We start from the raw sequence: 26406 nt of genomic DNA, 5'->3' as shown, positions 1-26406 counted from the left end.
CAGTACAGAAGGAACATACCTCAACACAATGAAACAGTCTCTCAGATCACAGTGAAATCAAATTAGAACTCAGGATTAAGAAACTCACTCAAAACTGCACAACTACATGAAAACTGAACAATCTGCTCCTGAATGAATAATGGATAAATAATGAAATGAGGGCAGATATAAGATGTTCTTTGAAACCAAAGAGAAAAAATACACAATATACCAGAATCTCTGGGACATATTTAAAGCAGTGAGTAGAGGAAAATTTATAGCACTAAATGGCCAGAAGAGAAAAGAGGAAAGATCTAAAATCAACACCCTAATGTCACGATTAAAAGAACTAGAGGAGCAAGAACAAACAACTTTAAAAGCTACAAGAAGACAAGAAATAACTAAGATCAGAGCAGAATTAAAGAAGATCAAGACACAAAAAACCCTTCACAAAATCAATGAATCCAGGAGCTGGTGTTTTGAAAAGATCAACAAAATAGATAGACCAGACTTGGTTAGCCAGACTAACAAATAAGAAAAGAGAGAAGAATCAAATAGATGCAATAAAACATGATAAAGGGGATATCACCACCGATTCCACAGAAATACAAACTACCATCAGAGAATACTATAAACACCAATATGTAAATAAACCAGAAAATCTAGAAGAAATGGATAAATTCCTGGAGATGTACACCCTCCCAAGACTAAACTAGGAAGAAGTAGAATTCCTGAATAGATTAATAACAAGGTCTAAAGTTGAGACAGCAATTAATAGCCTACCAACCAAAAAAAATCCAGGACGAGATGGGTTCACAGCCAAAGTCTACCAGAAGTACAAAGAGGAGTTGGTACCATTCCTTCTGAAACTACTCCAAACAATACAAAAAGAGGGATTCCTCCCTAACTCATTGTATGAGACCAACATCATTTTGATACCAAAACCTGGCAGAGATACAACTAGAAAAGAAAATTTCAATATCGATGATGAACATCAATGCAAAAATCCTCAATAAAATACTAACAAACCGAATCCAACAGCATATCAAAAAGCTTATCTATCATGATCAAGTGAGCTTCATCCCTGGGATTTAAGGCTGTTTTAACATATGCAAATTTATAAACATAATCCATAACATAAACAGAACCAAAGACAAAAACCACATGATTATCTCAATAGATGCAGAGAAGGCCTTCAACAAAATTCAACAACCATTTATGCTAAAAAAAAAAAAAAACTCTTAACAAACTAGGTATTGATGGAATGTATCTCAAAATAATAAGAGCTATTTATGACAAACCCACAGCCAATATCATACTGAATGGGCAAAAACTGGAAGCATTCCCTTTGAAAATCAGCACAAGACAAGAATGTCCTCTCTCACCACTCCTATTCAATACAGTATTGGAAATTCTGTCCTGGGCAATCAGGCAAGAAAAAGAAATAAAGCTTATTCCATTAGGAAAAGAGAAAGTCAAATTGTCTCTATTTACAGATGACATGATTGTATATTTAGAAGACCCCACAGTCTCAGTCCAAAATCTCCTTAAGCTGATAAGCGACTTCAGCAAACTCTTGGGATACAAAATCAATGTGCAAAAATTACAAGCATTCCTATACACCAATAACAGACAGAGAGCCAAATCATGAGTGAACTCCCATTCACAATTGCTACAAAGAGAATAAAATACCTATAAATACAACTAACAAGGGATGTGAAGGACCTCTTCAAGGAGAACAACAAACCTCTGCTCAGGAAATAAGAGAAGACACAAACAGATGGAAAAACATTCCATGCTCATGAATAGGAAGAATCAATATCATGAAAATGCCCATACTGCCCAAAATAATTTATAGATGCAATACTATCCCCATCAAGCTACCACTGACTTTCTTTACAGAATTGGGGGAAAAAAAAGCCTCATCTTAAATTTCATATGGAACCAAAAGAGAGCCCACATAGCAAAGACAATCCAGAGCAAAAGAAAAAAAAAAAAAAAGCTGGAGGCATCACACTACCTGACTTCAAACTATACTAAAAGGCTACAGTAATAAAAACAACATGGTACTGGTACTAAAACAGACATATAGAGAAATGGAACAGAATAGAGGCCTCAGAAGTAATGCCACACATCTACAACCATCTAATCTTTGACAAACTTGACAAAAACAAGCAATGGGGAAAGGATTCCCTGTTTAATAAATGGTGTTGGAGAAACTGGCTAGCCATATGCAGAAAGCTCAAACTGGATCTCTTCCTTACAACTTATACAAAAATTAACTCCAGATGGATTAAGATTTAAACATAAGACCTAACACCATAAAAACCCTAGAAGAAAACCTAGTCAGTACCATTCAGAACACAGGCATGGGCAAGGACTTCATGACTAAACATCAAAAGCAATGGCAATGCAAGCCAAAATAGACAAATGGGATCTAATTAAACTAAATAGCTTCTGCACAGCAAAAGAAACTATCGTTAGAGTGAACCAGCAACTAACAGAATGGGAGAAAAACTTTGCAATCTACTCACCTGGCTAATATCCAGAATCAACAAGGAACTTAAACAAATTTACAAGAGAAAAAACAAACAACCCCATCAAAAAGTGGGTGAAGGATATGAACAGACACTTCTCAAAAGAAAACATGTATGCAGCCAACAAACATATGAAAAAAAGTTCATCATCCCCGGTCATTAGAGAAATCCAAATCAAAACCACATTGAGATATCATCTCACACCAGTTAGAATGGTGATCATTAAATGGTCAGGAGATAACAGATGCTGGAGAGGATGTGGAAAAATAGGAACACCTTTACACTGTTGGTGAGAGCGCAAATTAGTTCAACTATTGTGGAAGACAGTGTGGCGATTCCTCAAGGACCTAGAACTAGAAATACCATTTGACCCAGCAATCCCATTACTGGGTATATACCCAAAGAATTATAAATTATTCTATTATAAAGACACACACCTGTATGTTTCTTGTGGCACTATTCACAATAACAAAGACTTGGAACCAACCCAAATGCCCATCAATGATAGACTAGATAAAGACAATGTGGCACATATACACCATGGAATACCATGCAGCCATAAAAAAGTATGGGTTCATGCCCTTGCAGGAACATGAATGAAGGTGGAAACCATCATTCTCAACAAACCGACACAAGAACAGAAAACCAAGCACCGCACTTTCTCACTCATAAGTGGGTGTTGAACAATTAGAACACATGAACACAGACAGGGGAACATTGCACACCAGGCCTGTTGGGAGGTAGGGGGCTACGGGAGGGATAGTATTAGGAAAAATACCTAATGTAGATCAAGGGGTAATGGATGCAGCAAACCACCATGGCACATGTATATTTATGCAACAAACCTGCATGTTCTGCACATGTACCCCAGAACTTAAAGTATAATAGTACAATAATTTTTAAAAAGAATTCAGAATATTAATTAATTAATTAATTAAGGTCATGTAGGACAACCCCACAGCTAATATCATAATAAGTAGGAAAATGTTGAAAGCTTTTAATTTTTCCTTATTGAGCATAATGTTAGCTGTGAGTTTGTCATATATAGCCTTTATTGTGTTGAGGTACTTTTCTTCTATACCTGGTTTGTTGAGACGTTTTTATCATGAATGAATATTGAAAAAAAAACTCTTAAATTTTATATGGAACCACAAAAGACCCCAAACAGCCAAAGCAATCTTCAGCAAATTGAACAAAGCAGGTGGCATCTCACCACCTGACTCAAAATATACTGCAAAGCTATGATAACCAAAAACAGCATGGTACAGGCATGAATACAGACACATAAACCAATGAAACAGAATACAGAGCCCAGAAATAAATCTACACATTTACAGCCAATTGATTTTCAACAAAGGTGCCAAGAACATACAATGAAGAAAGAACGGTTTTGTTTCATTTTTATTGCACTTTAGGTTCTGGGGCACATGTGCAAAACAGCAGAACATGTAGGATTGTTGTATAGGTACATATATGGCAATGTGGTTTGCTGCCTCCATTGCCCCGTCACCTATATCTGGCACTTCTCCCCATGCAATCCCTCCCCAACCTCCCTACCCCCGTCCTTCCCCTCTACCCCCTCAACAGATCCCAGTGTATGATGCTCCCCTCCCTATGGAAAGGACAATTTTTAAGTAATGTTGAAAAAACTGGATATTCACATATGGAAGAATTAAAGTACACCCTTATCTAACAGCATATACAAAAATCAATTCATAATAGAATCAAAACTTAAATGTAAGATCCAAACTATGAAACTACTAGGAGAAAACAGGGAAAGCTCCATAACATTGATCTGGGCAGTGATTTCTTGGCTATGACAATAAAAGCACAGGCAACTAAAGCAAAAATACACAAATGGGATTATATCAAACTAAAAAGCTTCCACATAGCTAAAGAAACAATCGACAGAGTGAAGAGACAATCTACAGGATAGGAAAAAATATTTGTAATATTTATCTGATGAGAGGTTAATATGCAAAATATATAAGCAACTCAAACAACTGAATAGCAAGAAAGCAAATAATCTGATTTTAAAATAGGCAAAAACCTTCAATAGACATTTTTCAAAAAAGATTTGCAAATGTCCAACAAACATATGAAAAAATGTTCAACATCACTAATCATAAAGAAAAGAGAAACCAAATCACAATATCACCTCAATTCTGCCAGAATGGCTATTATCATAAGATAGATAAAGCCAGATGTGGTGGCTCACGCCTGTAATCCCAACATTTTGAGAGGCCAACGTGGGCAAATCACAAGGGTCAGGGGTTCAAGACCAGCCTGGCCAACATAGTGAAACCCTGTCTCTACTAAAAATACAAAAACTTAGCCAGGAGTGGTAGTGGGCTCCAGTAATCCCAGCTACTCGGGAGGCTGGGGCAGGAGAATTGCTTGAACCCGGTAGGCGGAGGTAGCAGTGAACCAAGACTGCACCATTGCACTCCAGCCTGGGTGACAGTGTAAGACTCTGTCTCAAAAAAACAAAAAAGACAGATAAATTAAAAGTGTTGGCAAAAATGCGGATAAAAGGAATTCTTTAAACTGGGCATGGTGGCTCATACCTGTAATCCCAGGACTTTGAGAGGCTGAGGCAGGAGAGTAACACCTGAGGTCAGGAGTTTGAGACCCGCCTGGCCAACATGGTGAAACCCCATCTCTACTAAAAATACAAAAATTAACTGGACACAGTAGTATGCATTTGTAATCCCAGCTACTCAGGATCCTGAGGCAGGAGAATTGCTTGAACTCAGGAGGTGGAAGTTGCAGTAAGCCAAGATCACACCACTGTACTCCAGCATGGGTGATGGAGTAAGACTCCATCTAAAAAAATTTAAAAAAAAAGAAAGAAAGAAATCCCTTGCACGTTGTTGGTGGGAATATAAATTAGTACAGCCATTATGGAAAACAGTATGGAGGTACAAAAAACTGAAAATTCAACTACTATATAATCCAGAAAACCCACTATTGGGTATATATTCAAAGGAAAGGAAATCAGTATGTTAAAGATATATCTCCAGTCCCTTGTTTATTGCAGCACTGTTTACAATAGCCAAGAGATGGAATCAACCAAAGCATTCATCAACAGATTAATGGGTGGAGTGAATTAGCCCAATCTTGACTCACTGCAACTTCTGCCTCCTTGGTTGGAGCCATTCTCATGTCTCAGCCTCCCGAGTAGCTGAAATTACAGGCACCAGAACTAGCTAATTTTTTTTTTTTTAAGTAGAGATGGGGTTTTGCTAGGTTGGCCAGGCTGATCTTGAACTCCTTGCCTCAAGAGATTCACCACCTTTGCCTCCCAAAGTGCTGGGATTACAGATGCCCCGCTGAAATGCGACCTGGCTGCTTCTAACAATCTATGTTCATGTGTATGAGGCAAATAAATAATATGAAATTGGAACTTACATTTAAAGAGGAAGCAGAGAGTAAAGATTTTTTTAAATTGCAGCCTGGTTATGTGGTGGACAAGAAAAGCCCATTTTCAGGGGATGAATTCAAGTGGGGCTACAAAAATTGCAAAACTAAAAGAAATGCAAGTGCTGATAGCCAACACAATAGGGAAAAGGCCTCATAGGTATTTCAGAGACCTATGAGGCAGCCACTGCCCTGCACAACCTCAGGACACTGCTACCTGCATCACAGCCATGGCAACTCCAGCCATGGTTCAAAGTGGGCCACGTACTTAGGCTGTTGCTTCAGAAGTGCAAGACATAATCTTGGTAGCTTTCACGTGGTGTTAAGCCCACAGGTGCACAGAACACAAAAGCTGAGGCTTGGAAACCTTCATCTCTATTCCAGAGGATGTATAGAAAAGCCTAGATATCCAAGCAGAAGCCTGCTTCAGGGGTAGAGCCCTCATGGAGAACCTCTACTAAGTCAGTGGAGGAAAATCATGGGGTTGGAGCCCCCATACAGAGTTCCCACTTGAGCACTGCATCTGTGAGAAGTTAGCCACCATCCTCCAGATCCCAAAATGGTAGGGTCACCAACGATTTGCACCATGCACCTGGAAAACCCACAAGCACCCAACACCAGCCCATGAAAGCAGGCACAGAGGTTGACCCCTACAAAACCACATGGGTGGAGCTGCCCAAGGTCTTGACAGCCCACCCCTTTCATCAGTATTTCCTGGATGTGTCATATGGAATAAAAGGAAATTATTTTGGAGCTTTAAAGGTTAATGACTGCCTTGCTGGGTTTCAGACTTGCATGGGAGCCTGCAGCCCCTTTCTTTTGGCTGATTTCTCCCTTTTGGAATAGAAGTATTTGCCCAATACCCACATATCAATTGTATCTTGGAAGTAATTAACTCATTTTTTATTTTACAGGTTCATAAGTAGAGTTGACTAGCCTTGTCTCAGATGAGACTTTGGCCTGTGGACTTTTGAGTTAATGATGAAATGAATTAAAACTTCAGGAGACTATTGGGAAGGCATTATTATATTTTTTAAATATGATCATGAGAAGACAGAAGAGGATCCAAGATGGCCAAATAGGAACAGCTCCAGAGTGCAGTTCCCAGCAAGAACAATGCAGAGGGTGAGTGCCCACCGCATTTCCAAACAAATTTTCACTGCCCACAGACCAGGAGATTCCCAGGCCAAAAAGTGCCACGAGTTTTCAGCATGGTGGTTTCAGTGAGTGCTGGGTTGGTGCACAGAAACTCACACAAATCTGGGCGAGCATTTCAACTGGCACCTGGAATGCCTGGGAGACAGAGCTGCCCATTCAACTGAAAGGGAGGGGGCAAAGAGGGAGCCAGGCAATCTGGCTCCACAGTTACCACCCCCACAAAACAAGCAATATGAAATGCTCTGGATTGCAAGTTGCACAGCAAGTGCAACTGGACCCAGGACAGTCCAGCGCAGTGGGGGAAGGGCGACCACCACTACCAAGGCAGTCTGCCACTACCAAGGCAGTTCACACAGCAGCTAGGCAGAGCCTGCAGCAGCTCAGCAACACCTCTGCTGGTAGATTGTGACTAGACTACTCTGTGCAGGGTAGGGTATCTATGAAAAAAGGCAGCAGCACAACAGGAACTTATAAATGAAGTCAACCTTCCTAAGACAGAGCACCTGGGAAAAGAGGCAGTTATGAGTTCCACTGCAGCAGACTTAAAAGTACCTGCCCAGCAGCTCTGCACAGAACAACAGAGCTCCCAGCACAGCACTTCAGCTCCTATAAGGTACAGACTGTCTCCTCAAGCAGCTCCCTGACCCCCATATACCCAAAGAGACACCTCATAAAGGAGACCTCCTGAATGTCAACTGGATAAACAATGAAATGAAGGCAGAAATAAAGATGTTCTTTGAAACCAATGAGAACAAAGACACAATCTACCAGAATCTCTGGGACACATTTAAAGCAGTGTCTAGAGGGAAATTTATAGCAATAAATGCCCACATGAGAAGTGAGGAAAGATCTAAAATCGATACCCTATCATCAAAATTGAAAGAGATAGAGGAGGAAGATTAAAAAAACTCAAAACCTAGCAGAAGACAAGAAATAACTAAGATCAAAGCAAAACTGAAGGAGGGAGGAACACAAAAAAAAACGCTTCAAAAAAATCAATAAATCCAGGAGCTGGTTTTTTAAAAAGATCAACAAAACAGACAGACCACTAGCCAGAATAATAAAGAAGAAAAGGGAGAAGAATCAAATAGATGCAATAGAAAACAATAAAGGGGATATCACCACTGATTCCACAGAAATACAAACTACAATCAGAGATTACTACAAACAACTTTATGCATATAAACCTGTAAAACTGGAAGAAATAGATAAATTCCTGGACACTTGCATCCTCCCAAGCCTAAACCAGGAAGAAGTTGACACCTTGAATAGTCCAATAACAAGGGCTGAAGTTGAGGCAGCAATTAATAGCCTGCCAACCAAAAAAAGTCCAGGTCCAGATGGGTTCGCAGCTGATTTCTACCAGATGTACAAAGAGGAGGTGGTACCATTCCTTCTGAAACTATTCAAAACAATACAAAAACAAAGAATCCTTCCCAAATCATTTTATGAGACCAACATCATGCTGATACCAAAGCCCGGCAGAGACTCAGCAAAGAAAGAAAACTTCAGGCCAATATCCATGATGAACATCGATGCAAAAATCTTCAATAAAATACTGGCAAACCAATTGGAACAGCACATCAAAAAGCTTATCCATCATGATCAAATAGACTTCATTCCAGGGATGCAAGACTGGTTCAACATACACAAGTCTATAAATGTAATCTACCACATAAACAGAACCAAAGACAAAAACCACATGAGTACCTCAATAGATGCAGAGAAGGCCTTCGACAAAATTCAACAGTGCTATATGCTAAAAACTCTCAATAAACTAGGTATTGAAGGAAAATGTCTCAAAACAACAAAAGCTATTTATGACAAACCTACAGCCAATATCACACTGAGTGGGCAAAAACTGGAAGCATTCCCTTTGAAATCCAGCACTAGATAAGGATGCCCTCTCTCACCACTCCTATTCAGTATAGTATTGGAAGTTCTAGCCAGAGCAATTAGGCAAGAAAAAAAAATAAAGGGTATTCAAATAGGTAAAGAGGAAGTCAAATTGTCTCTATTTGCAGATGATATGATTATATATTTAGAAGACCCTATCAACTCAGCCCAAAATCTCCTTAAACTGATAAAGCAACTTCAGCAAAGTCTCAGGATACAAAATCAATGTGCAAAAATCACAAGCATTTCTATACACCAATAACAGACTAACAGAGAGCCAAACCATGAGCAAACTCCCATTCACAATTGCTACAAAGAGAATAAAATACCTAGGAATACAACTAAGGATATAAAGTACCTCTTCAAGGAGAACTACAAACCACTGCTCAAGGAAATAAGAGAGGACACAAACAGATGGAGAAACATTCCATGCCCATGGTTTAGAAGAATCGATATCGTGAAACTGGCCATACTGCCAAAAGTAATTTATAGATTCAATGCTATCCCCATCAAGTTACTAATGACCTTCTTCACAGAACTGGAAATAACCACCTGAAACTTCATATGGAACCAAAAGATAGCCCCCATAGCCAATACAATCCTAAACAAAAAGAACAAAGCTGGAGGCATCACACTACCTGATTTCAAACTATACTACAAGGCTACAGTAATCAAAACAGCATGGTACTGGTACCAAAACAGAGATATAGACCAATAGAACAGAACGGAGGACCTGTAGGCAACGCCACACATCTACAAACCTGACATCTTTGACAAACCTGACAAAAACAAGCATTGGGGAAAGGATTCCCTGTTTAATAAATGGTTTTGGGAAAACTGGCTAGCAGTGCACAGAAAGCAGAAACTGGACCTCTTCCTGACACCTTACACTAAAATTAACTCCAGATGGATTAAAGACTTAAACATAAGACCTAACGCCATAAAAACCCTAGAAGAACACTTAGGGAAAACCATTCAGCACATAGGCATAGGCAAGGACTTCATGACCAAAACACCAAAAGCATTGGCAACAAAAGCCAAAATAGACAAATGTGATCTAATTAAACTCCAGAGCTTCTGCACAGCAAAAGAAACAATCATTAGAGTGAACTGGCAACCAATAGAATGGGAAAAAATTTTTGCAATCTACCCATCTGACAAAGGGCTAATATCCAGAATCTACAAAAAACTAAAATAGATTTACAAGAAAAAACAAACCCATCCAAAAGTGGGCAAAGGATATGAACAGACATGTTACAAAAGAAGACATATATGAGGCCAAAAAACATATGAAAAAATGCTCATCATCACTGATTATTAGAGAAATGCAAATCAAAACCACATTGAGATACCATCTCACGCCAGTTAGAATGGCGATCATTAAAACATCTGGAGACAACAGATGCTGGAAAGGATGTAGAGAGACAGGAACACTTTTACACTGTTGATGGGAGTGTAAACTAGTTCAACCAATGTGGAAGACAGTGTGGCCCTTCCTCAAGGACCTAGAAAGAGAAATTCCATTTGACCCAACAGTCCCATTACTGGGTATACACCCAAAGGATTATAAATCATTCTATTACAAAGACACATGCACAGTTATGTTCATTGCAGCACTGTTTACAATAGCAAAGACATGGAACCAACCCAAATGCCCATTGATGATAGACTAGACAAGGAAAATCTGGTGCATATACACCATGGAATACTATGCAGCCATAAAAAATTATGAGTTTGTGTCCTTTGTAGGGACATGGATGAATCTGGAAACCATCATTCTCAGCAAACTGACACAAGAACAGAAAATCAAACACTGCATGTTCTCACTCACAGGCTAGTGTTGAACAATGAGAACGCATGGACACAGGGAGGGGAGCATCACACACTGGGGCGTATTGAGGGGGGCTAAAGGAGGGACAGCACAGGGGTGGGAAGGTCAGGGAGGGATAACATGGGGAGAAATGCCAGATGTAGGTGACAGGGGGATGGAGGCAGCAAATCACATTGCCATGTGTGTACCTATGCAATAATCCTGCATGTTCTGCACATGTACCCCAGAATCTAAAGTACAATAAAAAATAAATAAATAAATATAAAAATGTTAGAAGACATGAGATTTGGGTGGGGCTATATGAAGAAGTATACAGTTTGGATCTGTGCCCCCACCTGAATCTCATGTTGAAATGTAATTCCCAATGCTGGAGGAGGGCCTTGATGGGAGATTATTGGATTATGGGGATGGTTTCTCATGGTTTTACAACCTTCCCCCCTCAGTGTTGTCATCATGATAATGAGTTCTTGCAAATGTGGTTATTTTAAAGTATGCATCACCTCTCACCCCTCTCTCTCTCTTGCTCCTGCTCTGGCTATGTAAGACATGCTTGCTTCTCCTTTACCTTCCACCATGATTGTAAGTTCCCTGAGGTCTCTCCAGAAGCAGAAGCCAATGTGCTTCTGGTACAGCCTGCAGACCTATACACCAATTAATCTTCTTTTCTTTTTAAATTACCCAGTCTCAGGTATTTCTTTGTAGCAGTGTGAGAACACACTAATACAGGAATATAAATTATTCTTCCATAAAGACTTATGTAAGTATATGTTTGTTTTAGTCCATTTTCATGCTGCTGATAAAGACACACCAAAGACTGGGCAATTTACAAATAAAGAGGTTTAATAGACTCACAGTTCCACGTGGCTGGGGAGGCCTCACAAGCATGGCAAAAGGTGAAAGTCATGTCTCACATGGCCGCAGAAAAGAGAAGAGAATAAGAGCCAAGTGAAAGGGGTTTCCCCTTATAAAACCATCAGAACTTATTAGGCTTATTCACTAAAAGAACAGTATGGGAGAAACTGCTCCCATGATTCAACTGTCTCCCACTGGGACTCTCCCACAAAATGAGGGAATTATGGGAGACACAATTCAAGATGAGATATGGGTGGTGGCACACCCAAATCATATCATTCTGTCCCTGGCCCCTCTCAAATCTTATGTCCTCACATTTCAAAACCAGTCATGCCTTCCCAACAGTCCCCTAAAGTCTTAACTCATTTTAGCATTACCTCGAAAGTCCAACCGTCCAAAGTCACATCTAAGATAAGATAAGTCCCTTCTGCCTATGAGCCTGTAAAATCAAAAGTAAGTTAGTTGCTTCCTAGATACAATAAGGATACAGGCATGGGGTAAATACACTCATTCCAAATGGAAAAAAATGGCCAAAACAAAGGAACTACAGGCCCCATGCAAGTTCAAAATCCAGAGGGGCAATCAAATCTTAAAGCTCGAAAATGATCTCCTTTGACTCCCTATCTCACATCCAGGTCACACTGATGTAAGAGGTAGGTTTCCATGGTCTGGGCAGCTCTACTCGTGGTGTTGCAGGTACAGCCTCCCTCCCAGCTGCTTTCATGATCTGGCAGTGAGTGTCTGTGGCTTTTCCAGGTGTATAGTGCAAGCTGTTGGTGGATCTACCATTCTGGGATCTGGAGGACAGTGGCCCTCTTCTCATAGCTCCCCTAGGCAGTGCCCCAGTAGGGACTCTGACTGGGGGCTTCAACCCACATTTCCCTTCTACATTGCCCTACCAGAGACTCTCCATGAGGTACCCACTCCTACAGCAAACTTCTGCCTGGGCATCCAAGCATTTCCATATATCCTCTGAAATCTAAGTAGAGGTTCCCAAACCCCAATTCTTGACTTCTGTGCTCCCACAGGCTCAACATCAAGTGGAAGCTGCCAAGGCTTGGGTCTTACATCCTCTGAAGCCATGGTATGAGCTTTAAGATTGGCACCCTTTCAGCCAAGGCTGGAGCAGCTGAGATGCAAGGCACCAAGTACCTAGACTGCACACAGCACAGGAACCCCAGTCCTGACCCACAAAACCATTTTTTCCTTCTAGGCCTCCTGGCCTGTGAGGAGAGGGGCTACCGTGAAGACCTCTAACATGCCCTGGAGACATTTTCCCCATTGTCTTGGGGATGAACATTTGGCTCCTTGTTACTTCTGCAAATTTCTGCAGCCAGCTTGAATTTCTCCTCAGAAAAATGGGATTTTCTTTTCTGTCATATCATCAGGCTGAAAATTTTCCAAACTTTTATGCTCTACTTCTCTTATAAAACTGAATGCCTTGGCCGGGCGCGGTGGCTCAAGCCTGTAATCCCAGCACTTTGGGAGGCCGAGGCGGGTGGATCACGAGGTCAAGAGATCAAGACCATCCTGGTCAACATGGTGAAACCCCGTCTCTTCTAAAAATACAAAAAATTAGCTGGGCATGGTGGCGCGTGCCTGTAGTCCCAGCTGCTCAGGAGGCTGAGGCAGGAGAATTGCCTGAACCCAGGAGGCGGAGGTTGCGGTGAGCCGAGATCGCGCCATTGCACTCCAGCCTGGGTAACAAGAGCGAAACTCCGTCTCAAAAAAAAAAAAAAAAAAAAAAAAACTGAATGCCTTTAACAGCACCCATGTTACCTCTTGAATGCTTTGCTGCTTAGAAATTTCTTCTGACAGATACCCTAAATCATCTCAAGTTCAAAGTTCCACAAGTCTCTAGGGCAGGGGGAAAATGCTGTCAGTCTGTTTACTAAAACATAACAAGAGTCACCTTTGCTCCAGTTCCTCATTTCCATCTGAGATCACCTCAGCCTGGACTTTATTCCCCATATTGCTACCAGCATTTTGGCCAAAGTTATTCAATAAGTCTCTAGGAAGTTCCAAACTTTCCAACATTTTCCTGTCTGGTCAGCCCTCCAAACTGTTTAACCTCTGCCTGTTACCCAGTTTCAAAGTTGCTTCCACATGTTTGAGTATCTTTTCACAGCACCCCACTCCTGGTACCAATTTACTGTATTAGTCTTTTCACACTACTGATAAAAACATACTCAAGACTGGGCAATTTACAAAAGAAAGAGGTTTAATGGACTCACAGTTCCATGTGGCAGAAGAGGTTTCACAATCATGATAGAAGGGAAAAGGCACATCTCACATGGTGGAGAAGAGACTGATAGTCAAGCAAAAGGAGTTTCCCCTTATAAAACCATCAGATCCTATGAGACTTATTCACTACCATGAGAACAGTATGATGAGGGAAACTGCTCCCCCATTCAATTATCCCATTGGCTCCCTCCCACAACATAAGGGAATTATGGGAGCTACAATTCAAGATGAGATTTGGGTGGAGACACAGCAAAACCATATCTATGTTCATTGCAGCACTAGTCACAATAGCAAAGGCATGAATCAACCCAAAGGTCCAGCAATAGTAGACTGGATAAAGAAAACATGGTACATATTTATCATGGAATACCACACACCTTCAAAAAACAAGATCATGTCCTCTGCAGAAATATGAATGGAGCTGGAAGCCAATTAGCAAATTAATGCAGGAACAGAAAAACAAATACCACATGTTCTCACTTATAAGTGGGAGCTAAACAAGAACAAATGGACACAAAGAGGGGAACAACAGACACTGGGGCCTGTTTGAGGGAAGAGAATAAGAGGAAGAAGAGGATCAGAAAAAAATAACTATTGGGTACTATGCTTAGTACCTGGGTGATGAAATAATCTGTACACCAAACCTTCATGACACAAGTCTACCTATATAACAAACCTGCACATGTGCCCCTAAACCTAATATAAAAGTTAAAAAGAAAACAGTGTCGTTTTTTAGGGCCTCCACATGGTTCCACCTAATCTGTTTGTCCATAGCCAAGTCCAGCTATGACCATCCACCTGTGAAAGAAAACGATAATGACTCCAAACTCTTATTCTCTGTAGCTGATGCTCTCTGGCTACCTCCCCCACCAACAACAACAAATCTCCAAGATAGTCTCCCTGGACCCTCTTCTCTCAGCTGTATATTTAAAGTTTGTTCCCAAAGTTATTCACAACTTGACATTCATTAGCCTGTTCCAGGTGAGGATCCCCCATGCAACTTGTGTTTCTTCACTCAATTGATCCCCAGTGCATGCTCTCAATAGAGCAGATATAACCTGTGTCATTCTGGGTGAAGTTTAATCTGGGGTAGGAGTGGGAGCGCATATTATGCCTTCTGAGATCATCAGTTCATTTCTCCTACAACAGAAAAGTTCAGGACTACTCTGCTCCTCAAAGTCCTTCTTTTAATGTCCTAGTTATTGGCTATGCTTTAAAAAGAGGATCACCAAAAACTCTGATTCAGCTCCAGTTTAATTAGTTGAACACTGGAGATCAGCAAATCCCCACTGAAATGATAAGAAATAGGAGCAGCAGAAGACTACTTCTTACCTACAAAGAGAAGTTTGGAGTTTCATGTATTTCTATGAAATGTAGTATAGAACTTGGTGGCAGAAAAGGTAAAAACAAAATGCAATAAATCTCATACTATTTTGTAATTATGTTGCCTTAAAATTTTAATTTACCACCAAGAATATTTAGGATGACAATCTCACAAGTCATTTGGATAGTCAAGTAAGGAAGTATGTTACCTATTTGTAGCTTCATTGATTTTACTTCTCTGGAGTTGTAAAGCCTGAAACTGATACAGATGTGAATATTCAACCACTTCCTGAAGACTCCAGGTTAGTAGCCAGGAGAGGAAGGGCATCTGCAGCTAATGATCTCTAGCCACCACCCCCAGCACCACCAACCCATCTCCAAGCTAACTCCCCTGGACCCTCTTTTCTCATCTGTATATTTAAAGTTTGTTCCCAAAGTTATTTACAGTAACTTACCTTGATCCCTGATTTCAACTGTTGACTGCAACCCACAAGGAAGTTATAAAATCAGTTTAGTTAGTGGGCTGCAATGAGCATTTTAAAAAATTAAATAGAAAATATCAGATTTTATCACATGGGCCAGGTACAGTGGCTCACATCTGTAATCTCAGCACTTTGAGAGGTCAAAGCGAGAGGATGACTTTGAGAGGACGAGAGGAGAGCCCAAGAGTTCAAGACCAGCCTGGGCAACATAGCAAGACTCTGTCTTCACAGAAAATTTACAAAAAAATTAACTGGGCATGGTAGTGCATGCCTGTGGTCCCAGCTATTCAGAAGGCTGGGTTAGGAGTATCGCTTGAGCCCAGGAGGTCAAGGCTGTAGTGAGCCATGATCATGCCACTGCACTCCAGCTTGGGTGACAGAGTCAGACCCTGCATAAAAAAAAAAAAAAAAAAAACAGAAATATATATATATATATATATACTATACGTAGTAAGGAATGCTCTATAAAACTTTTAAGTGAGATATATATGTGCTTATTAAAATATATATAATTTAGAATGAATTTTAATCAAAAATGCTTTAAATCTGCTGCCTTAAAAACATTTATAAAACATAACTACAAAGAAATATTAAATAAATCAATAAGGGCACTCCCCAGTAATGTGACTCTGTAACTGCATGAGCTCACAATAAGTAGAAACTTGAAACACCCATGAAGTCCTCAAATATGGAATCTCCCAGAAAATCCTGAATCATAGTTTTATACACTTTCTCCATAAAATTCATATGCTCACATACACAAAATGTTTTACACATAATTTAATGGATTCACAGACATAGTAAATCGAATCTAGGGATTACTGGATCCCTAGTTTAAAAGCTTTTGCTTAAATATTCTTAAGATCCTAAAATTTCATTGGAATGTAATAGAATCTCCCTGTACTTACAGGAAAGCAAAATTCTAGATCTAAAGATTCTAAATGTGTTTGTGTAAGTATTCTAATCTAATATTTACTCACCCCTAGAAATGGTGAATGTTTCAAAGGACAAAATAGCATAATGCTAATACACAGATCTTTAAATCTAACAGACAGACATAGGCTAAGAAGTTGGAGGGTCCACTGGAAAGAAGTGGCACTTTTTTTGGCATCAAGGGAATTAAGGAAGCTGAACCAGAAGAAAAATGAGAAATTGCTATATTTATATACTTTTTTTAAAAAAAGTAGGGAAGAATAAGAAAAACAACAATTCTGAGAAGGGTTAGGCACACAAAGGAAGTATGGCAATGAATGGAGTCAATGAGAAATAAAGTTAATGCTGGGAGAAAGAAATTCATAACTATTCTGGAAGGAGGTACCAGCTGGAGGCATTCTTTTATTAACTTATTTCACAACTTTTTAAACATCATCTGTGAGACAGACATTTGTTTCATGTGAGCACTAGGGAGGGTATAATGTGGAAAAATAATAACAAGAACTTTCCTCCATAGGGTGAATGGGACTGGAAAGGATCCAACGCCATTCAAATGGGCCGCTGGTCTGGACCATGTCATCAGAGGAGAAGTACATCATCCATTTCATTTTGGTCTTGTCAGACTTTATCTGTTCATTTCAGAGCCCCTCTTCCTTTCTCACCTTTGATTACTACTCTCTTTTTCACTTTGAGACTAAAAATTTTTTCAACAATGAAAAATAAAACTATATTAACTGAGTTCATCCTTCTGGGTCTAACAGACGTCCCTGAACTCCAGGTGGCAGTTTTCACCTTTCTTTTCCTTGCGTATTTACTCAGCATCTTTGGAAATCTGACTATCCTCATCCTCACCTTGCTGGACTCCCACCTTCAGACTCCCATGTATTTCTTTCTCTGGAACTTCTCTTTCTTGGAAATTTCCTTCACAAACATCTTCATTCCCAGGGTCCTGATTAGCATCACAACAGGGAACAGGAGTATCAGTTTTGCTGGCTGCTTCACTCAGTATTTTTTTGCCATATTCCTTGGGGCCACAGAGTTTTACCTTCTGGCTGCCATGTCCTATGACCGCTATGTGGCCATCTGCAAACCTCTGCATTATACCACCATCATGAGCAACAGAGTCTGCACCCAGCTGATTTTCTGCTCTTGGCTGGGTGGGTTAATGGCTATTATACCACCAATCACCCTGATGAGTCAGCAGGACTTTTGTCCATCCAACAGACTGAATCATTATTTCTGTGACTATGAGCCTCTTCTGGAACTCTCATGTTCAGACACAAGCCTTATAGAGAAGGTTGTCGTTCTTGTGGCATCTGTGACCCTGGTGGTCACTCTGGTGCTAGTGATTCTCTCATATACATTCATTATCAAGACTATTCTGAAGCTCCCCTCTGCCCAGCAAAGGACAAAAGCCTTTTCCACTTGCTCTTCCCACATGACTGTCATCTCCCTCTCTTATGGAAGCTGCATGTTTATGTACATTAATCCCTCTGCAAAAGAAGGGGACACATTCAACAAGGGAGTAGCTCTACTTATTACTTCAGTTGCTCCTTTGTTGAACCCCTTTATTTACACCCTAAGGAACCAACAGGTAAAACAAGCCTTTAAGGATATAGTCAAAAAGGTTGTGAATCTTTAAAGAATTGAAGAAATATCTGTGGGACTAGGTATGAAAAAAAGAGAGATGAAAAAAAAAATTTAAGACTTCATTAATGAGTCCCTGCTATGTACTAAGCTCTCTGCTGGTTACTAAGTACTCAATAAAGAGGTTAATTTCAGTTCATTGAGAGAGACTTGGAAATAAATTACAACCTATTAAGTGTTAATAGTGAAATGAATATGGTTTTATTCCATTTAGTTACTCAGTTGAATAACTCAACCTAAGTTAGAGAGAAAATAAATGTTTTCAGAGGGGATAGAGAAAGAAATATTGGTAGAAGGAATATTGTGAGTAGGAGAACAAAATTTCAATCCAAGGAGACTGAGTGAATGTTACCATTATTAATTTCAATCAAAACAAAAGGAGTCTGAAAAAGTTATGGAGATAATAAATTTAGCTTTGATTTAAGTTAAATTCTCATTTTAAATGAGTTAAATGCCCATCTGAATTTAGAACCAGATCTATGAATTTCACAATCTTTAACAGGTACATGATAGTTGATGATGCAGGACTAGATGAGGTCATAAATAAAAGCTTGTATAGAAAAGGCTTAAATATTAAATGTTAAGGATCCTCCCAAAATTTAAAGAGCAGAAAAAGCAGAGGGATTAATAAGAAAGGCAATAGGCCTGTAGAAGAGATGTCTCAAGAAATAGTTTGTTGTCAATGTGAAATGCTGCAGAGAGAGCTTGATAGGAAGAGTGAAAGTATGAGAGGTGACAATGGATTGTTGTTGATCTTAGCCATTTTCAGCAAATGTGAAAGTTGGGTAGGAAGTTGGGTTGTGTAGGAAGAGATCGGATTATTGTGGGTCACTAGTAAATGGGAGCTGACAAGTGAGAGAATGATAAAACGGAATTTTGCGAATAGAGAAATGAAAAGAAGAATGACCCCCAAGTTATATTTCACTGTGGTATTCTGTGCTTTTTCACTAATAATATCATAATAATGATTTTAGATGTAAATCTATATTCACCTCTAGTCTGTAAGGCACAAGAGTGCAGGGATAATAGCTTCTTATCACAATTCTGTCTGCAATGCCAAGCAATGATAAGTGCTCAATAAACAGTTCTTAAATGGATGAATGAATGATGCATGGATGGATGGATGGATGGATGGATGGATGGATGGATAGATGGATGGTTGGCTGGATGGATGGATGGATAGACAAATGAATGAGTCCTTTGATGAATGAGGGACACAGAACAGAATTTTTTTAAATAAAGGGCCGTGATCATTTGAGGCCTTATATACTTTGAGGAAGTTATTATCAAGGCATGTTACATATGAACTAGATCTGCCTGGAAATTCCACTCTGTTTTACACATGGGGAACTGAAGCTTCAATAAGTGAAATCACTTCTGCAAGGTTACACAGCTAAGTGCCTGTACTACAATCAGAAGCCAAATCTGTCTGGTGCCAGAATCCACTGCTTAACTACTGAGCCATACAGCCTTTCTAACTGGTTTTACCATTTCCGCTCCTCGACACTTCTATGTATTTTAAGTGACCTTGACTTTTTATCTATTTTATTTTTCCAGCCTCTTAACATGCTTGGTTAGAAGCCTTTGGGACATGACTCTTTTTAGGAAGTTGCAAGTATACACAAGCTCCACCCTATGGCTCTTGGCTTCTCTCAAAATGCTTCTCCTTTCCATATCCATATCTCTTATGAACAATGTGGATCTCCTGTTTATTTTCTCCCTTTCAAAAGGAACATAAAGACCCCAAAGAGCATGGAAATTAACAAAACAGTATTTTGCTTCCATCTTCCCTCCTCCCCCCAATAATAAGATTTCAATGAGGATTAACTAATAAACAAGGAGACTCATATAAGCTGCTAACTGGGCTCACATCCTCCCTATTCATCTTGTTTCTGAGCTACAGGGGAACATCTTTGGCTTCTAGACTTGAGGGCAGAAATGGTGGGTACATATTATAGTGTCCTGCCCATAACGAGTACTCAATAAATGTTCAATTAGTAAGAAAAACAAATGAAAAATGTCTTTATTACTTAAGGTTCAAGCAATTGTCATGAGCTTTTCTACAACCTACTTGGTTTTTTTTAATTTATTTATTATACTTTAAGTTCTAGGTTACATGTGCAGATCATGCAGGTTTGTTACATAGGTATACATGTGCCATGGTGGTGGTTTGCTACATCCATCGCCCCATCATCTACATTAGGTATTTCTCCTAATGCCATCCCTCCCCAATCCCCCACCCCTTGCTATCCTCCCCTAGTCCTCCACCCCCTAGTGTGTGATGTTCCCCTCCCTGTGTCCCTGAATTCTTATTTCAACACCCACTTATGAGAGCGGTGTTTGGTTTTCTGTTCTTGTGTCAGTTTGTTGAGAATGATAATTTCCAGTTTCATCCATGTTCCTGCAAAGTACATAAACTCCTTCTTTTTTATGGCTGCATAGTATTCCATGGTGTATATGTGCCACATTTTCTTTGTCCAGTCTATCATTGATGGGCATTTGGGTTGGTTCCAAGTCTTTGCTATTGTGAACAGTGCCACAATAAACGTATGTGTGCACATGTCTTTATAATAGAACAATTTATAATCCTTTGGGTATATACCCAGTAATGGGATTGCTGGGTCAAATGGTATTTCTATTTCTAGATCCTTAAGGAATCACCACAACCTACTTGTTTTTTAAAGGCTCTAACTTGACCGGGTACAGTGGCTCATGCCTGTAATCCCAGCACTCTGGAAAGTCAAGGCAGGTGGATTGCTTGAGCTTAGGAGTTCGAAACCAGCCTGGGCAACATGACAAAATCTTGTCTATACACAAAAACACAAAAATTAGCTAGGTGTAATGGTATGCACCTGTAGTCCCAGCTAATTGGGAGGCTGAAGTGGGAGGATCACTTGAGCCAAGGAGGTTGAGGCTGCAATGCACCATGATATCGCAACTGCACTCTAGCCTGGGTGACAGACTGAGTGAGACCCTGTTTCCCTCTCTCTCACACACACACACACATACACATATACCCACACACAGGGTCAAAATCTCTGAAGGCTTTTAAGCATATTTTATTTTGTTGATCTTTTGTATTTATTTTAGTCTCGATCTCATTTATTTTTGCTCAGATCTAATTTTGGCTTTTGTTTGTTCTTGCTTTTCTAGTTCCTTAAGATACATCATTTAACTATTTATTTGAAATCTTTCTAGTTTTTTGATGTAGGCATTTATCTCTATAAGCTTGCCTCTTAATACTGCTTTTGCTGGGTCTCATGTTTTAGTATGTTGCATTTCTATTTTCATTTGTTTCAAGGAATTTTTACTTTTAATTTCTTCCTTCACCCATTGGTTGTTCAGGAAAACATTGTTTAATTTCCATCTATTTGTGTAACTTCAAATGTTCTTCTTGTTATTCATTTCTAGTTTTATCCCATTGTGGTCAGGTAAAATACTTGCTTTGAATTTTTAATATCTTTTTGAGACTTTTTTGTGTCCTGACACATGGTCAGTCCTGGAATGTATTCCGCGTTCTAATCAAAAGAATGTGTTTTCTGCAGATGTTGAGTAAAATGTTCTGCAAATATATTTTAGGTCCATTTGGTCAACAGTGCAGTTTAAATTCAATGTTTCTTTGTTGATTTTCTTTCTAGACCAATCTCTCCAATGCTGAGAGTGTGGTATCGAAGTCTCCGGGTATTATTGTATCAAAGCTTATCTCTCCCTTTAGACCTAATATTTCCTTTATATACCTGAGTACCCTGGCATTTGCTGCATGTATATTTATATTGTTATAGTCTCTTGCTAAATTGATCTCTCTATTGTTTACACAATGTCCTTCACTGTTTCTTTTTACAGCTTTTGACTTGAAGTCTGTTTTGTCTGATATAAGCATAGCTATTGTGTTTACTTTTGATTTCCATTTACATGGAATATCTTTTTCCATCCCTTCACTTTCAGCCAATGTATGTCTTTACAGGTGAGATGAATTTCTTATAGGCAACATGTAGTTGAGTCATGTTTGAAAAGTATTTTCAAAGTTAAGCTTTCACTAATAGTCTTCTAAAATCCTTAAAGGTTTTCTAGCTTCATTTACTCCCTTGCTCCAAAGACTTTCCTACATTTTAGATAGTTGTTATGGCTGTACCCCACTTCAAAAGCTGTATTTTCTATCTATTGCTGCTTAACAAATTACTTCCAAAACCTGGTGGCTAAAACAATAAACATCTATTATCTCACAGTATCATTGGTTCAGGAATCTAACTGTTGATTAGCTGGATGACTGACTCAAGATCAACCAGGGCTATGGTCTCATCTGAAGGCCTTACTGAGGGAGGATCTCCTTCCAAGCTCACTTATATGGTTGCCAGCTAGATTTAAATCCTCACTGGCTATTGGACTCCCTCAATTTTTTGCCATGTACACCTCTCCAAAAGATCATTTGTAATATGGCCACTGGATTCCAACAAGTTAAGTGAGCAAGAAAGTAGCCAAGATAAAAGCCAGTCTTTTTGTAACCTAATGTAAGAAACAACATCCCATCACTTCTGCCATATTTTATTTGTTAGAAGTAATTCACTGTATCAACCCTACACTCAAAGGGTAGGGACTACACTAGGGAATAAACCAAGAGGTAAAGACTATTGAGGGCCATCTTAAAGGCTGCCTGTCCTGCTGGCTTAGCCTCTTAATTTTACAAATGAGGAAACTGAGGCCAAGAGGTTAAGGCCTTCCACTAAAGAGTTATTCAATGTAAACAGTCATTATACCCATTTCAATTAACAATATAAAAAAGTGTTCAATTTTTAGAAAACAAAAATGAGTGACTCTACATATAATTAATAATCAGTTGATTTCTCAGGACAGATTACTTTCAAGGATAACAAGAGATGGAGGTTTACCAAGAGTTTCTTCTCTCTACTGTTGCCAATAAGCCAGGAAAAGTCAATGGATTACAAGAATTCCAAATCTGGGATAAATTCATTAACAGAGAGATGAATGAGATGTTTAGAAAGACAGGAAAACATGTTCCATGTGGTGAGAGATGACTTCTCACTTTACTGCCTGATGCTAACATCTCTAGCTCCCCACCAAGTTTATCTCTACACCTACCCTCAGAAGAATAAGCTGCTTCCAGACCCCAACTCAGTAAGATAAAGTTCCAAGTTTATTTGCCAGCAGGTCAGCAAGAGCTCTTTCCTACTACCTATCCCACTAATCACCAAGTCCTTACCAATCCTCAGCTCCCAGGGCCCTGTGCGTTTTCTGTAGGAAAATAAACCTAAGAGATGGTGTTGTCTTCAAACTTTCTCTTGCCTCTTCCCCATTTTTTCCTCCAAGTCTTGTATCTCATTTTAGTGCTCTACTCCTCTGCAAACCACATCCAATGTTCCTTCTATACTTCACTTTTATTTAAAATAGAATCACACCTATTGATAGAGGCAAGAGGCAAACAAATGTCTAGTTAGATAGGAGCAGGTCCCCAGTGAAGCCCCATCTTCAAGCGAAAGACAGTTTAAAGCCTGAAAGCCAAGCTATAAGTGAAATCCACAGGCTAGACTGAGAATCTGTCTTCCTGTTTTGTGCACTTTCTTCTGATTGATCTCTATCCTTCACCTATTTTACATATGCCTACTCTTCCCTAATTGATTTTCTTAACACTGTTGTGCCCATCTTTGGGTGTTACCTTTTTTTTTACTTTTGTGCCTACTCACAAACCAATCTACATGCACTCCCCTATTCTGAGCCCATAAAAGCCCTAGACTTAGCCACATTGGGAGAGAGACAACCCAACTTCATATGAGAGAAGACCTTCCATTCCCTCTCCACTGAGAGCTGTTTTGTTGCTCAATAAAATTCTCCGCCCTTATCACCCTTCAATGGTAAGCATAACTGCATTCTTCTTGGGCACAGGACAAGAACTCAGGAACTGCTGGGCGTGGGTATGAGCTGTAACACAGGTGGGCAGGGGCACACCTGGCCCAGCCACAGGCTGAGCCAGTGCACAAGCCAAGTGTGGCCCAGGCAGGCTAAATGGGCGGGCTGTCTCCTGTGGCAGGTGGTGTGGCCAAGCAAGGCCCAGGCAGGGGCATCACCAGCTGGAGGTCCCCAGCTTGTTGCAAAGTCACCAAGAAAAATCCTGTGTCACTACTGCCCCTATTACCTTTCATTCCTAGCCCCTCACCGTGTTGCCTCTTTTGAGGTAACACAGATGCAGAGATATCACCTTCTCTGAGAGGAGTTTTTTCCTAACACTCACTCCAAATCATCCCCATTTATATCCATGGCACCATTAACCTTTCACTCTTTGGGACTAAACACTTTGAAGTCATCCCTGACTCTTCCCTACTATCTGCCACCCACTCCTGTTGTGTCTTCCTTTAGAATCCCTCTTGGATTCACTCTACTCCTGCTTTTCAACAGTCCTCACGTAGTCCACATGTCAAATGTGAACAACTGTTAGAGACTGAAAGAAATGGTCACATGCTCTTTGCCTCCCTACAGCCACCCTCTTTGGCAGTGCCCTCCTACACTGACTCCAGAATTGGCCACGTGGCTTGCTTTGGGCAATGTGACACTAGCAAACATAACACGAGCAGAAACACAAAAAAGCATATCCTCCAACTACCATGTGAACAAGCCTGGGCTAGTTTAACAGATGAAAAAGACACATAATCCACTTGCCCCCATCATCCCACCTGACAATAATCTCACATGCTCACACACCCCATGGCAGAACTGCCCAGCTGGCCACTGAGGAGGCATGGGTGAGCCCATCAAAGACCAACAGAAGAACTACCCAAATAAGCCTAGCCTAAATTTCCAACCCACAAAATCATAAACTAAATAAATGCTGTTATATAAGCCATTAAGTATTAGGGTGATTTATTACTCAATGAAAATTAGCCAATACACTAACAAAAAGTAAGTATATGTGGCAAACACATGGTGACCCTTGATTAAGGATCCAGGATTAAGAAGTCGGGATCAGAGAGTGTTTTCCTATGTAAATTGAAGTTGATTGGATAAAATCAGGAAATTGAACCTGGTGTCTTCTCATGTATGGTCATAGGCTACAGGAAATTATCAAGGAAATAAGCTCTAAACAGGAGGCCAACTGAGGCAGAACTATTTTTTTTTCTTCTGGAGCATTCAATGCTCTCCACATCGGGCAACTGGCCTCTGAGGTGAGACTCAAATGGGGTCTGGTGAATTTTGAAATTCTAGTCCCAAGGAGCTTGACTTGAATGCATACTCTATGTGAAATAAGGTTGTAAAATCTCCAGAAAAGTTCAAAAGTCACTTGTGGCCTGAAGTCCCACACTCTCCTCAAGAGCATTTCTGGGCCATCCTTCTCCACGGACTCTGTCGCCTGAGAATATAATTCAAGAGAGTTGCCCAGAGCTACCCAGTCTGAGTATGTATTTCTCAAAAGGTACAGAAAATGGGCAGGAGGGCCAGGTACTGTGGCTCATGCCTGTAGTCCCAGCATTGGTAGGCCGAGGTGGGTGGTTTGCTTGAGCACAGGAGTTTGAGACTAGCCTGGGCAACATGGCAAAAACCTGTCTCTACAAAGAATAAAAAAATTAGCCAGGGCTGGGTGTGGTGGCTCACACCTGTTATCCCAACACTTTGGGAGGCCGAGGTGGGTGGATCACTTGAGGTCTGGAATTCAAGACCAGCCTGGCCAACATGGCGAAACCCCATCTCTACTAAAAGTACAAAAATTAGCCAGGTGTGGTGGAGGGTGCCTGTAATCCCAGCTACTCAGGAGGCTGAGGCAGAAGTATTGCTTGAACCAGGGAGGCGGAGGTTGGAGTGAGCCGAGACTGCGTTATTGTACTCCAGCCTGGGCACCAAGAGTGAAACTCCATCTCAAAAATAAAATAAAATAAAATTAGCTGGGCTTGGTGGCTCAGCTACTGTGATCCCAGCTACTGAGGTGGTTGAGGTGGGAAGATTGCTTGAGCCCAGAAAGTAGAGGCTGCAGTGAGCCAAGATGGTACCACTGCACTCCAACCTGGGTGACAGAGTGAGACCCTGTCACAAAAAAAAAAAAATAGACAGGAGGAGGAAGTACCCTTCTGCTTACTTCCCAACCTGAGTCACTCTTGACTGA

The 26406-nt window shown here is 40.2% G+C and overlaps 1 protein-coding gene across 1 annotated transcript; it reads left to right on the top strand.

Moving 5' to 3' along the window:
- The first annotated feature begins 17367 nt into the window (after positions 1-17367).
- LOC116556730 (olfactory receptor 2AP1) lies at positions 17368-18297 on the top strand. The gene has a single exon (XM_032286058.1). The coding sequence runs from the start codon at positions 17368-17370 to the stop codon at positions 18295-18297; it is 930 nt and encodes a 309-aa protein (XP_032141949.1).
- Positions 18298-26406: the final 8109 nt, after the last annotated feature.

Source organism: Sapajus apella, unplaced genomic scaffold (genome assembly GCF_009761245.1).
Source record: "Sapajus apella isolate SASKATOON/1434 unplaced genomic scaffold, GSC_monkey_1.0 scaffold2, whole genome shotgun sequence".
In the NCBI taxonomy this organism is placed as follows: domain Eukaryota; kingdom Metazoa; phylum Chordata; class Mammalia; order Primates; family Cebidae; genus Sapajus; species Sapajus apella.
The sequence above is the reverse complement of the archived record's forward strand: the minus strand, read 5'-3'. Positions and strand labels throughout refer to the sequence as shown.

Excerpts from the sequence above, each read along its gene's own strand:
- LOC116556730 (XM_032286058.1), top strand. The coding sequence starts at position 17,368 with ATGAAAAATAAAACTATATTAACTGAGTTCATCCTTCTGGGTCTAACA.